Source organism: Urocitellus parryii, chromosome 3 (genome assembly GCF_045843805.1).
Source record: "Urocitellus parryii isolate mUroPar1 chromosome 3, mUroPar1.hap1, whole genome shotgun sequence".
NCBI classification, from domain to species: domain Eukaryota; kingdom Metazoa; phylum Chordata; class Mammalia; order Rodentia; family Sciuridae; genus Urocitellus; species Urocitellus parryii.
In genome coordinates, this window is record NC_135533.1 from 145,507,575 (window position 1) to 145,522,420 (window position 14,846).

General features: G+C 42.7%; 1 protein-coding gene across 1 annotated transcript; it reads right to left on the reverse strand.

Moving 5' to 3' along the window:
* Positions 1–6,190: 6,190 nt before the first annotated feature.
* Positions 6,191–14,078, reverse strand: Pla2g1b (phospholipase A2 group IB). Its single transcript, XM_026403431.2, has 4 exons — positions 14,045–14,078; positions 11,925–12,084; positions 11,100–11,227; positions 6,191–6,309 (listed from the first exon to the last, which is right to left on the reverse strand). The coding sequence occupies exons 1-4, from the start codon at positions 14,076–14,078 to the stop codon at positions 6,191–6,193; spliced, it is 441 nt and encodes a 146-aa protein (XP_026259216.2).
* Between the last annotated feature and the right edge of the window lie 768 nt (positions 14,079–14,846).

Sequence of the window (14,846 nt, forward strand, 5' to 3'; positions counted from 1 at the left end):
CCTCCAAACACCACCTTATTCTCTAACAGAAAAAATAGTACACACAATGACAGAATTAGAGAAAATTTCATCCTCCCCCCTCATTTTATTATTTTTATTCATTTATTGGAAGTCCTAGGAATGGAACCCAGGGCCTCACACATGCTAGGCAAACGTTCTATCACTATTTTTGAAGAAACTAAGATCGGATTTACCTAAGGCCACACTATATAGTTTTAGAGCCAGACCAGAATCTATGTAGACTTTCCATCTTTTTAAAAAATATTTGTAAGTTATCAATGGATCTTTATTTTATTTACTTATATGTGGTGCTGAGAATCGGACCCAGTGCCTTGCACATGCTAGGCAGGTGCTCTACAACTCCACCACCCCAGCCCCTCCATCTTTTTTCCTTTCTTTCCTTTGTTGAGTCTTGTGGCACTTGAGGCAGGGTCTTGCTAAATTGACCAGGCTGGACTCAGTTTTTTTGTTTGTTTTCTTTTTGTACTGGGGATTGAAACCAGGGGTGCTTAACCGCTACTGAACCACATCATCAGCCCTGCCCTTTTTTTAGACAGGGTCTCACTAAGTTGCTGAAGCTGGTTTTAAACTCATGACCCTCCTGTCTCAGCTCCCTTAGCCACTGGGATTACAAGTGTGCACCACAGTATCCAGTTTAGTTTTTTTTTTTTTTTTAAATGATGTTTCTCATTTATCTGCAGATTATGGTTAGATTTTGGCAGATTTATGATTGGCAAAAAATTGCAGTAATAGCTGGCCCCTTAAATTTTATGTGACAGAGCAGATGAACTCTATACACTTCATGAAGGAAAAACTTAAGCCAATCCAAGAAAACAGATGCTCCCCACTTGCCTTCACTTATTTTTTTTTAATTATTTTTTTAGTTATAGATGGACACAATATCTTTATTTTATTTATTTATTTTTATGTGGTGTTGAGGATCAAATCCAGTGCTTTACATGCCACTGAGCCCCAACCCCAGCCCTCCCCCTTCGTTTTCACTTATTAGAAAAGTAATATAGCTGGACACAGTGGTATACACCTCTAATCCAAGCTATTTAGGAAGCAGAGGCAGGAGGATAGCAAGTCAAGGTCAATTTCAGCAACTTAGCCAGGCTCTGTCTCAAAATACAAATTTTAAAAGGGCTGGGGCTGCATCTGTGGTAAAACACCCTTGGGCTTAATCCCCAGTACTCTGCCCCCCCACCTCCAATAAAAGGAACGTAGCACAGACTCAAAAAATTTTTCTTTTTTGAGAATTTTAATATTATTTTTTTAGTTTTCAGCGGACACAACATCTTTGTTTTTATGTGGTGCTGACGATCGAACCTGGGCCGAACGCATGCCAGGCGAGTGGGATACCGCTTGAGCCACATCCCCAACCCCCAAAATTCTTAAGAATCCACAGATGTGGATTCCAGTCTTGCTACTTAGTAGCTGGATGAACTTGGGTAAATTATTCTACCTGATCTTCAGGCTCTTTATAATTCAGAAAGCTACCTCATTGGGTTGTTGAGTTTGAGGCACATAGTACAATGCCTGATATATAAGAAAAAGAGATGGCACCATTATCATCAAGAAGTGGGTAGCATGGTGAGAGAGGAAACCAACACATCTGCTTGAACCTTTGTCCCTACTGAGTACTCCTTTAACTAGACTTCTCAATGATCTTCCCCAGAGCCTCATTTTCTTTCTGTGTACCTGCTCGTCTTTTGCCAAAAATTACAAAAATGTCTTGATGTAATAAAGCCATCCTAAAGAAAAAAGTGCCAAGCACAGTGGTGCACAGACAATTCCAGCTACTTAGGAGGCTGAGTCAAGAGGATTACGAGTTCAAAGCCAGCCTCAGCAACTTGGTGTCTAAAAATCAAAAACCAGAAACGTGATGGGATGTAGCTCAGAGGTCTAAATTCAATCTCCAGCACCACACAAAAGAAAAAAAAAAGGAAATCTTTTTTGTATCCTTCCCTCTCCCCTTAGGAAAATATTTAACATATACAACATGCACTGTGGGAAACACTAAAACGCACCTGCTTACTTGAATCCCACAGCTCTATTACATAGGATATGGGCAAAGTTGAGGATCTTCAAAGTCGAGGATCCTGAAGTTTGAATATCTTAGGTAACTTGCCCAACGTCACCACGGATGATCAGGCCAGTAATCAAACTCTTCAAATATTGTAGAAATACTGAGCATCAGAGACTGTATAAGGAAAAGGGGCAGAGTTCAAGAAACTTCCAGAAGTGTTCCAGGCTGGGTCCTGGAAGATGAACAGGCTTTCACCAAGCGGGAAAAAGGAAAGCCTTCCAAACCAAGGAAACAACAAAGACATGGAGGTTCTACCAGCAAACCCCTTCCCTGTTCTTCTTTCCTCTTCTAGGTAGGGGTGGAGAATAAGCATGGACTTGGCCTCCAGAGGCCCTTGGTTCACTCAGCACCCATGCTCCTCTCTGTTTGGCTAAGCCTCCTCTGCACGCCCATGGGCTTCCCAGCACATCACTTTTCCAACCCCCTCATCCTTCACCGAAGGGATTGGCTACCGGAAACTGGGGGCGGACGGTGGGCGATGCGGCAAAGGGCGAGCACAGCAGCAAAACTGGCTCCTTTGTCACATCCACGTGAGGTCGCCTACTTTTCTTTCTTTCTTTTTTTTTTTTTTTTTTTAAGAGAGAGAGAGAGCCCCGAGAGAAATTTTTTAATATTTATTTTTTTTTAGTTCTCGGCGGAAACAACATCTTTGTATGTGGTGTTGAGGATCGAACCCGGGCCGCACGCATGCCAGGCGAGCGCGCTACCGCTTGAGCCACATCCCCAGCCCAGGTCGCCTACTTTTCAAGCGCCCATCCTAGCTAATGGCGGATTCCAGCTCAGGAAAACAGTATTGACCAGCTCCAGAAAGATGCGTGAGGAGGTACCACCACCTCACTCGGACACCACGGCAGCCAATGTCCCACTGCGCCTGCGCGGGTTCTGGCCAGGGGCGTGGCCTGAGCTTGGGAGCTCGGAGGTAGGCCAAGGGCTTGGCCGCCGTTAACCAATAGAAAAGAGAGTCTGCGAGTCACATGCCCATACTCTATCCAATCACACATCCTACTCCGGAATCCTTCCGCCTTGGAATAGAGACTGGAGATTGACAGGGTTGGATGTGCAGGGCCTTGTGAGGTGGAAGGTAAATACTGCCACGTGGGTTTTTTTCCCCCCTTTGTGGCAAAAGTTGAGGCTACACTGTACTTAGTGGAATGGTTATTTAATGAGTTTATGTCGTGTTTTGGGCACTGTGAAGGTACTGTGGCTTCTAAAATGTAATCCTGCCTTCAAATTGCTCATTGTAGTTTATATATTTATTGTTTAGACCATCATAGGCTTTGTATTAGAGTTTCATATATCCTATTTTCCACAAAGAGCGCTCAGCAGATGCTCATTAAAAGATGTTAAAGAGCCGAGCACGGTGGCGCATGCCTGTAATCCTAGGGGCTAGGAGGCTGAGGCAGGAGGATGGCAAATACAGAGCCAGCCCCAACAACTTTGCAAGGCCCAAAAGGGCTGGGGATGTGGCTCAGTGGTTTAGTGCCCCTGAGTTCAATCCCAATCCCTGGTACAAAACAAAACAAAACAACTTAAAGAGCCGGGGCATGGTGCAAATCTGTAATCCCAGCTACATGGATGCAGAGATTGGAGAATTGTAACTTCCAGGGCATCCACAGGGAAATTTAGCAAAAGCCTATCTCAAGTTTTAAAAAATGAAAAACGGGCTCAGTGCCCCGTATGCAGGAGACCCTGGGTTCAATCTCCAGTACCTAAAAAAAAAAAAAGCTAAAAGAAATTTACTCTCACCCAACCCTTGAGGTAATGGGAAATAGGTAGAATTTTATGTTAGGGTATTTTTTAGGGCCCAACTATAGCATTAAGTACCTATGTGTCTCCGTTTTGTTTTGTTTGTCATCTGAAAAAAAAAAAGTGTGGGGGGCAATAATCTCCTAAAAGCCCACATTTTGTTACATCTAAACAGGAGCTCGTAGTTTCTTTCCATTGAAAAAAGATGTTTATGGCCTTTACAGTTCATTAAATGTTAAGACCAGCTCTCATTTAATTTTGTATCCCTTTGAGGTTGGCAAGGTAGGTCAGTGGCAGAGAAAGCAAGACACCCTGGGTTTGATCCCCAGCACTGCAAAACAAACAGAAGTTATTTTTTCATCCCTCACAGTCCTACAATATTACAGTATTCAAAAAGGGCCATCCAACTGATGCTTGTTGAATTTGAGTTTGAAAACAGTCCTATTCTTGATGACTAAAAACACTCCATTTAGCATTCAGCAGTCATTTGAACAAGTTCACAGTCTGGTGGCACTTTCCCTCTAAATTATGAAGATTTGAGTTCCAAGCTCAGTTCTGTCACCTGGGAATGAGTAACCTTTGACAAATCATTTACCTCTTTGAAGCCAGTTTCTTTATTTGTAAAATGTGGATGTAATAGTACTTATAAATATAGAGGTAGGAGACTAACTAAATAATTGTGCAAAATACACTATCTGGAATATAGAGCAGAGCATATATAAAGATACCAGTTTGAAAAATGGGAGAAAAAGTCTCAGAGAAGACTGAATTGCAGACAGCTGCTAACAATCATTGTCTTGATGCCAATCCCAGGCACATTGTATTCTATGCCTTTTGTACACTTCCTGGCTCAGGGTAAATCATTGAATGGATGGATAAAATAAGGGAGAAATTGGCCCCCAAATAAGTTTTGGGGCATTCCCTTCTTTAGACTGACAGTGCTTGGCTGCCTACCACACACCCAGAAGTGGGCACTAAGGTTTGAAATTGCTGCTTTGATGGTTTCTCACAGTCCCTATTGTCCTTTCTTATCTTTGCTTTTTAAATTTAGCTCTCTTTGACCTCCACTGTGGTGAAATCAATGCCATATAGTCATCCTCATAGAGAGACTTGGGTGGGTAATTTAGTGGTTAAGAGTTCAGGCATTTCCACTAGACAGGCTCTGCCATTTATGTGATCTTGGGTAAATGACTTATCTCCTCTGAGTTTTTAGTTTCTTATGCATAAAATGAGAAGCAATAATATCAATATCACAGAGCTAATGAGCACTTGAGATGCATAGAGACCTAGCAAAGAGTGGTATGAAATAAGTGCTCAAGCAATGTAAACCATTATTGCTTATTATATTTGATTGCTATGATGTAAAAATCAGTTCATAGGGTGTGGTGAAGTCTTTGGAGCATTCAGAAAAGGTAAGAGCTGTAGAAAAATGACTTAACCGTCAAAATGGAGACAGAAGAATGAGAGTAGGTTATTTCTGGCTTACACTAAACCAGAGTCCAACTCAACAGGCAGGCAACTCAAAGATTTGCTGATAGTACCATCACTTCATAGAGCTATCCAGAGTATTTAGAAATACACTGTCCTGTTACAGAGTAAATAATCAGTAGATGATAGTTGATAATCATTGTTCATATTTCAAAGTACTTGCTTCCTAGAAATATCCTTCTAATTCAACTTCCATTTCTAAGGCTAGAAGGAACTGACTAGATCTTTCACAAAAGATCTAGTGATGAGCCTGCTGTGGTGGCACCCAACTATAATCCCAGAGACTCAGGAGGCTGAGGCAGGAGGATCATAAATTCAAGGCCAGCCTGGGCAACTTAGAGAGGTCCTCAGTAACTTAGACCCTGTCTCAAAATAAAAAATAAAAAGGGCTGGGGGTGTAGCTCAGTGTTAAGTTGCCCCTGGGTTCAATCCCCAGTACCATACATGCAAAAAATAAATAAATAAAAATTTTGGGGGCTGGGGATGTGGCTCAGGTGGTAGCGCACTTGCCTAGCATGTGTGAGGCACTGGGTTCGATTCTCAGCACCACATAAAAATAAAAATAAAGGTATTGGGGCTGGGGTTGTGGCTCAGCATTAGAGCACTCACCTAGCACGTGTGAGACACTGGGTTCGATCCTCAGCACCACATACAAATAAATAAAATAAAAATATTTAAAAAAATAAAGATATTGTGTTCACTTAAAAAAAACCTAAAAAATAAATATTAAATTTTTTTAAAAGTCTAGTTATATTCAGCAAACTGAGTACAATGATACCCAAACGTGAGATCTTTTCAACAATATGCTTTATTGGAGGACACAGTGTCAGGTGAAGGCAACCAGACAGGTAGGGGTGACACTATATCTTAACAAAATTTGTCAGTATCCAGGTCCTTGTGCTCCTTATTGTATGGAGCCTTGGAAAAGCAGATGGCAGCTTCGCGGTCACAGTTACAGATGAAAGCCTCGCATTCTTTGTTTTTGCCTGGAGAGGGATAAGTGGAGAAGATTGAGTCAAAGCAGACCCTTCTTTTTACAGTCCAAGGGCAGGAAGAATTAACTGGAATAAGCTGGTGGCCAGCCCATTCGTGAAGATTTAGGATTGAGAGATGAAGCAAATCTAAACCAGATCAATTGAGATGGCCAGTACCACTTGAGTTCCTGATAAACAATGAATATAATCGTTGGGACATACTTACATTAAAAATTTATTTGCTGTTTATCTGAGAGCCTGCAATAACTGTCTTTTGGAAAGTCCTATTTCAATCCTTACAGGAGCTCACTGATTTTTAAAACCTGTGTAGTTACAGATCTCTGATAACACAGGCAAGCATTAAAACATATACTTAAGGTAGTAAACTATTGTACATTTCAATTTAGTTAAATTGGATAATCTAATTTCTCTACCTTAGTAAAGTACACATTTCTGGGCTGGGAATATAGCTCACTTGGTAGAGTGCTTGCCTTGCATGCATGTTGGGAGGTTTCCAGATAAACATGTTATCCCTGTTCATACAGTTGGATTTAATTATACTGGATATAGTGGGAATCTACCTATATATTCTACCACAGTGAAAATACTGGCTGTTTAAAAGTGGCCCCAGAGAAAAACATGGCTTATGGGAGAGCCAGAGGAGCCAAAATCACTGGCCCCTAGGATTTAAAAAAGTATGTCCTGACAGTTACATAACCACGTTTTCCATGGAAATCCACCAATACCTTACTCTCCTAATCATACTACAATAGAATTGGATGCCTTTCCTAATTAGGTGGAGTGTGCCAATATCATGCCAGGCAATATAATGATTCCAGCAGCAGTGGGTATGTTCAGGACTGTCTCATAGATTTGAGAAGAGGCACCCACATCAGAAATTTACAGCTCCTGGAGGATTTATTAGTAGTATCCTGACCTTCAGTGGTGGTGGCATACACAGAGATCTGTGGCATTAGGTGTCTTAGATTTCATCAACTACACTTGCAGCTCCCTAACTGATCTTGTGTATAAGAGCTAGAAAGTGGCTCACTGATATGGCCTGTGGGCCTGTGTACAATCTCCTTATTTATTTATTTATTTATTGGCGGGGGGTGGGGGGGTGGGGGGGTACAAGGGATTGAACTCAGGGGCACTCAATCACTAAGCCACATCCCCAGTCCTATTTTGTATTTTATTTAGAGACAGGGTCACACTGAGTTGCTTAGTGCCTCACCATTGCTGAGGCTGGCATTGAACTCACAATCCTGTCGCTGGGATTAAAGGCATGCGCCACCACATCTGACTCCTTACGTTTTAATTTCTGGGAATACCTAAGTAAATAGAAGCCGGGTGCAGTGGTACACACCTGTAATCCCAGTAGCTCTGAAGGCTGAGGCAAGAAGATCCCAAGTTCAAAGCCAGCCTCAGAAAAAAGCAAGGTGTTAAGCAACTCAGTGAGACCCTGTCTCTAAATAAAATACAAAATAGGGCTGGGGATGAGACTCAGTGGTCGAGTGCCCCTGAATTAAATTCCTGGTACCCCCCCCACACCCCCCAAAAAAGGAAATACAACTAGAGAAAAGTACCATGTAACTTGTCAAAGTTGCAATCTGACTAATTGCATCACCAGGTATAATAGAGGACAGGAAGTGCTTGTGTTATTCCGACCCTCCTTTGTTTTAATCCCAGCTAACATCACAGAACCGTGGTATTCTGATGCTGGAGTCCTACAATAGATTCCTAACCAGCTGAATAGACATCAGTGTGCTCTTGGTCTCATCACATTTAGAATAGTTACTTTAATATCTGTTCTGATCTCTGCAGTGACATCCACCATAGCCTTAGCTAAAAGCATCAAAATGCTCATTTTTTTGAGCCATGATTTGTCTCAGAATACTTCCAAAGCCCGACAGAATCAGGTAGATATTGATGGCAAGATAGAAACTAAACTAAATGCCCTGGAAACCACAGTCACAAATACAGGAAATGAGCTTGCTGCTCTTAGACAGTGGCTTTACTGCCATGTTAGATACAAATTTGTGTTACAGAAGCGAAATATAATGCTTCTCAATGGGATTGGGAGAAAGTTAAAAATTACCTAATGAGCATTTGGCAGAGAGTCTAGACCTAATAGAGTTACACCATCACATCCAAGATATTCAGGAAAGTAGGAATGAACTTGTGGATCCTTCCTGGCTTTCTAAATAAATACTTAATGATTTAAATGGTTTTAATCCTTGGAATATGTTAAAACATACAATATGGACATTTTTAGAATTACGTGTTTGCTACTAATACTCTTTTGTGTTATAACAACAGGATGCCACATCTTCTGAAAAGAAATCCAACAGCTCCAAATAATAGCTCATTACTTGCACTTAAAGAGAAAAAATGGGGAGATTTTGGGAGCAGAGATTTGAATCATGGTCTGACTGTCCTACAGCAGGAGCTGCAAACCTGCACTGGGAAATTCCTGTGCAAAAGTGCAGATCAAGATTGCCCAGTTGCTATGAGAACACCCTGCTTAAAGGAGGTTCTGTGCTAGGCACAGGTCTCTCAGTCTTGACCCTGAGTTCAGACACCAGCTGCCAGGGGTAGAGAATTATGAGCACAAGTTAAGGATTATTATTTGCTGCATCTTCAACCTTCAATCCTCCATGCTTTGAAGAAACTTTCTCACAGAAAAGCCTTTTGATGATAAAACCTATGTAATAAACATGCTGAACTAGTTTGGGGTCACTGTTCCTCCAAAAGGGTAATGTGCCACCTAGCCCCAGGTTTTCTCTATGTCTTTGTTTCTCTTTTCTAAATCCCCCATAGCTCCTCACTGATTTCTGAAATAACAGCCAGGGCAGACAGATCAAAGTAGTTAAATTGCTGAAGCCAGCTTCAAACTTTTGATCTTCCTGCCTCAGCCTCCCAAGCCACTGGGATTCATGAGTGAGCTACCACACTCAGCCTACTAGGCATTGTTCCTAAAATGGTCTTTTTGTGTGTGTGTGGGAAAGAGCAACAGGGGTTGAACTCAGGGCACTTGACCGCTCAGGGCACTCGATCACTGAGCCACATCCCCAGCCCAATTTTGTATTTTATTTAGACACAGGGTCTGAGTTGCTTAGCGCTTTGCTTTTTCTGAGGCTGGCTTTGAAATTGCGATCCTCCTATCTCATCCTCTCAAGCCGCTGGAATTACAGATGCGTACCACCGAGCCCAGCTAAAAATGGTCTTTCACAAGGCAATGTGAGAAAAGGCAGAATGCAAGACTGTATCTAGGTTAATGCATTCATCAAATATTTACTGAGCACTTACTGTATGCCCAACCCTGCTCTAGATTCTGGGGATGTATTAATAAAAAAGAAAACAATCCCTTTGCTTATGGAGAGAGAAAAAAGAAAGAAATTAGATTTTAGATGGTGATTAATACTGTTGAGAAAATAAACCAAAGAAGGAGATAGCATTGGAGGGATATATGTGATTTAAAGAACTTGGAGAAGGAAGACCTCACTGGAAAGGGACATCTGAAGAAAGATCTCGGAAGAAGAGGTATAGCAGGCAAATTGATGGTAGGAAGTGTTTCAGGCAGAAGACATGAAGGACTTGAGTTGGGTTCGTGCCTACCTGTGATTAAAATGATGGAAATATTATTACAAGGATAAGGACAAAAGGGAGCAGGAAAGACCAAAACAGTTCATTTGTTAGGATTATGGGATTCAGGGTAATCTTTTTTTTCTTGGCACTTTTGGATTTGAATTATGCAATTAAGGTTATTTCACTGCATTTGTGCAGTTTGGGAAAATGGGACATGTCAACGAGGGCACAATGAAGGTTTGTGAGAACCCAGAGTGCTGCCCTTGCATGGCAATACTCTTCTCTCCTCTGAACTGCCTGCTCAGAAATAAGAACCCCCTTCATGGCTGGGAGTGTAGTCTACTGGTAGAGCACTTGTCTAGGATGCATAGGACCCTGCATTCTGGTTCCATTCTTATCACAGAAAAAAAAAAAATCTTCATGGAGGGACCCATTTCACTAGGAACACATTTCATATTACACCATGCCACTATAACCACTTAGTGGCTAAGATGAGAACCTTTGAAATCAAATGAAACTAGGTTCAACTATCAATGTACAACACATCAAACTATATGATTTAGGGAAAATGACGGTCTTTGATCCTTGTTAATAATAATAAAACCTACCTTGTTTAATTGCTTAACCAAGTACCTGGCATATAATGAAAGCCTAATAAATGATAGTTATTGACTTTTTCTTTTTTTTCCCCTAGTACTGGGATTAAACCCAGGGCCTCACACATGGTAGGCAAGTGCTCTACTACTGAGCTATATCCTCAACCCCTTTTAATTTTATTTTGAGACAGGGTCTCACTAAATTGCCCAGGATGGTTTTGAACTTAGGATCCTTCCACTTTTAGCTTCCCTGGTAGGTGGGATTAGAGGTGTGCACACTGCACTCAGCTTGCTTCTTTTTATTAAAAAAGGAAACAGTATATCATGGCATTTATGAGCAGAGGCTTTGGAGTCATATAGAATTATGTTCAAAAGCCAAGCACCATCATATTCAAGCTGAATGAACTTGGACAAATGGCTTAGCCTTTGAGCCTCAGTTTCCTCATCTGTAAAATGGGGATAATAAACGTATACTAAAGTGTTGTTGTGAAGATTAAACGAGACATTGCCTAACACTAAAAAAACAATCACTACACGGTGGTATTGCCATTGTCGTTACTTCCCCCAGGCCTACTTAGGGTCTGCTAGAATTTATGGGTCAAGGTTGGGAAAACTTACTGCTGCAGATGACCTCTGTCCCAGAGCAGGTATATGAGTAAGTGTTGGTGTAGGGGTTGTCCACGAGGAATTTACAGCTGGGCAACTTTTTGGCCTGGTTGTAGCAGGCGTCGTGTTTCTGGCAGCACCTGCAGAGGGGAATGAAGAGCTGAGGAGCAGGGACCCCCACACTAGGTCAACCCTCACCTAGGCACAGGAGGGGTATCCCCAGGAGGAACTGTCCCATGCCTTGAAAAACTGTGAGCTCTCTTGCCATAGATTTGTTTAAAATGATTTTATCATGGTTGTAGGAATGCGGTAAAATTGCACGTCCTGATGATGCTGTGACACTGTTTTTTTTTTTTTTTTAAACCAAAGGTTGATGCCTGGGTTGTGTGGTTCTGATGGTTTGTTTTGCCATTTTCTGCCACTAGAGGGGAGCATCGCATCGCCCATGATTCTGCATCAGCTATTTGGCTTTTTTTTTTTTTTTTTTTTTTGGCACCTTTCTTTTTTTTTATCTTGAGACAGGGTCTCGCTAAATTGCTCAGGGCCCTCGCCAAATTTTTGAGGCTGGCTTTTAACTTGCGATTCTCCTGCCTCAGCCTCCCGAGCTGCTGGGGTTACAGGTGTGCGCCACCACATCTGGCTTCTGCTTTCCATTTCTAACAGGGAACACTGAATGCAGGGCACTCTTGGCCTGTGTTTCTTATGACAAAAGGTGGAAACATGTTATCCTTAGCTAACATGCACGTCCCCTTTCTGTGCTTCTCGAGATCCTTGGCTTGTGCCCTTTCCCCATCCCAACAAGGACTCTTCAAGTCTCCCTCTAGATGGATCACTCACCTGTCCAATTCATCCACAGGGGTGCCTGAGCCACCCAAGCCACAAAAGCAGCCATAGTTGTTGTAGTCCTTATAGGGGTCACTCCCGGGGATCGTGCACTTGATCACATTGCGGAACTGCCACACCGCCCGACGGTTGATGGTGTGCGCAGTAACGCTCCCTGCAAGAAAACGCAACCAAGTTCAGGTTGGTCTGGCACCCCCAGAGGTCCACTGTCTGCCTGCTCTCAGTCTCCTTGACTCCTGGCAGCTTGACTCCTGAGAAGAGCACTGGAAGCCTGGCGCGTGTCGGAGGCCCCCAGCAGCTCCGGAGGCTGAGGCATGAGGATCCCAAGTTCAAAGCCAACCTCAGCAACAGCAAGGCTCTAAGCAACTCAGTGAGACCCTGTCTCTAAATAAAATACAAAATAGGGCTGGGGATGGGGCTCAGTGGTTGAGTGCCCCTGAGTTCAATCCTGGGTACCTGCCCCCACCCCCCCCAAAAAAAAAAAAAGTGCCAGAAACTTAAAGTGAATTTTTTTCTTTCTTTCTTTTTTTTTTTTTTTGTGTGTGTGTGTGTGTGTGTGTGTGTTAGTACTGGGGATTGAACCCAGAGGCGCTTAACACTTAATCACTGAGCCACATCCCCAGCACTATTTTAAAATATTTTTTTTAGTTGTAGATGGACACAATATCTTTATTTTTATGTGGTGCTGAGGATGAACCCAGTGCCTCACACATGTGAGGCAGGTGTTCTACTACTGAGCTACAGCCCCAGCCCTCCCCAGCATTTTTTTTAATAAAAAAAATTAAAAACATCTTTTTATTGAAATCCACATAACATAAAATTAACCATTTAAAAATATTTTTAGTTGTTGATAGACTTTTATTTATTTATTTATTTTTTAAATTTATACACAGTGCTGAGAATCTAACCCAATGCCTCTCACATATGTCGGGCAAATGCGCTACCACTGAGCCCTAGCCCCAGTCCCAAAATGACCATTTTAATCACTTAAAATGTACAATACCAGATTGATTTTTTTTTTTTTTCTGTTGGTTGGGGATTGCACCCAGAGCCTCACACTTGCTAAACAAGCACTCTACTGAACTACTTTTTTTTTTTTTTTTTGAGACAGGATATCACTAAATTGCCCAGATTAGCCTTGAACTTTCAATCCTCCTGCTTCAGCCTCCCAAATCGCTGGGATTAGAGGTATGTATCACCATGCCTGGCCAGGGTCCTATTTAATCAGCCATCAATATTTTCTTACTGTCCATGATTTGCCACTCTTTTTCTCAATTTTTCTGGGAGGCACACTGGGACCACTCACTGTGCTTAAACTCCAGGGCCAAGGATAGAATGGCAGTTGGCTGCTCTTCTCTGTGAGTGGCTCTGTGGTGGCAATTAACAGGTGCAGGAGGAGCAGAGGCCTAGAGCCTGTTCAGGCAGGAGGGACCCAACTGCCCTGTTCCCCTGCTTTTTCTCTCGCTTCCCTCCCTCTCCCTTTGATCTAGCCGGCCCTACTCTGCAGAAGCCGATGGCTTGGTGCGTGCATGTGTATGTTTATGTATGCACGCATGCGCGCCTGGACTGGGACTAGGGCTCATTCATCTCTGAGTTGCTGGTCTCAACTCAGAGCCTGATTCCTCGGAGGGCTCCATCAATGCTGAATGAATCAATGAACGATGGATGAATGAGTGGGATTCAAACTCCACCTGAGTTTGATTCCTTGTGTCTGACCCAGTACAAGGTGCCAGCCAGCCAGGTGAGTGGGACAGAAACAAATCAATAAATCAACAAGATGAGAATTGCTGACACAGGTTATGTTCTGGGAGGTCATCGTGCCAAGGCAATATAGCAGAGGGGGAAAAAAGTGGGGGTGTCTCATAGTTTGGGTGGTTGGGCAAGGGAGACCTTTCTAAAAGGAATCATGTGAGTTCAAACCTGGAGACTGAAAAGGTGTCAGATGTTGAGGATTTGAGGGATGAGGAGGGAACCCCCAACCCAGGAGCTCTTCAGTCCCACAGGGAGTTTCAAATCGAGACTTCCAGCTGTGCCTAGCCCTGTCTCCTGTGATCTGAATTCCCCATTTATGAGGAGGAATATCTAGCCCACACAAATGGGAAAGGGGTACTTACCTGCAAGCAGAACAACCAGCAAGAGGAATTTCATCTTGAGTAGGAAAGAAGGAAAGACGCTAAAGAGACCAGTGGCCTCCGTTTTTATAGTAAGGGGCCCCACACCCCCAAGATAAGGCTGTTTATTTTGCTCTCAGCCAATTTGGGTTGGCCTTGAGTCTATTAGGGGAACAGCCCTGATGAGTTTGCCTGCAAGGGATGGATGGAAAAAATATTATGAATTTGTGGCTGGCACTTTTTAACTAAAAAAGATGATTTCTGGATTTTTGTAGACCTTGAAACCCTGACTCTCACCCCCCATTCTTTGGCACTCAGCCAGCTCTGTGTGGGAGGGGATCAAAGCCATCTGTCCTGTACAGTGCGACTGGGAAAGGAGGACAAGAAGGAAATGATTATTGCCTCCTGGTCTTGTCAAGTGCCTGGGTCTGTGCAGTGGGTGTCATTGAATAGTTCCAACAATCATGCACTTTGCAGATGAAGCAACTAGTTCTGGGGGGGAGCAGGGGTACTTGCCTAAAGTTATCCAGCTAGCAAATGGCAGAGCAGGGTCTCAAGCTTAGGTCTGTCTGATGCTGAGGCACAAGTCTCACTACCCCCACCCCGCAATGCCAAAACCACTTTTCTTCCCTACTCACCAGTTTGGGTTTCAAAAATCCTGGGCTGTGGAGTTTCAAAGACTTGGGTCTGACTTGTAAAATAGAAGAGAGTTTGGGAACTGTCATATCAAATGTCTACATAAACACCTTTTTGGTGAAATTTATTAACATTAAACCACTTTAGGTGTACAGTTCATTAGAACCTA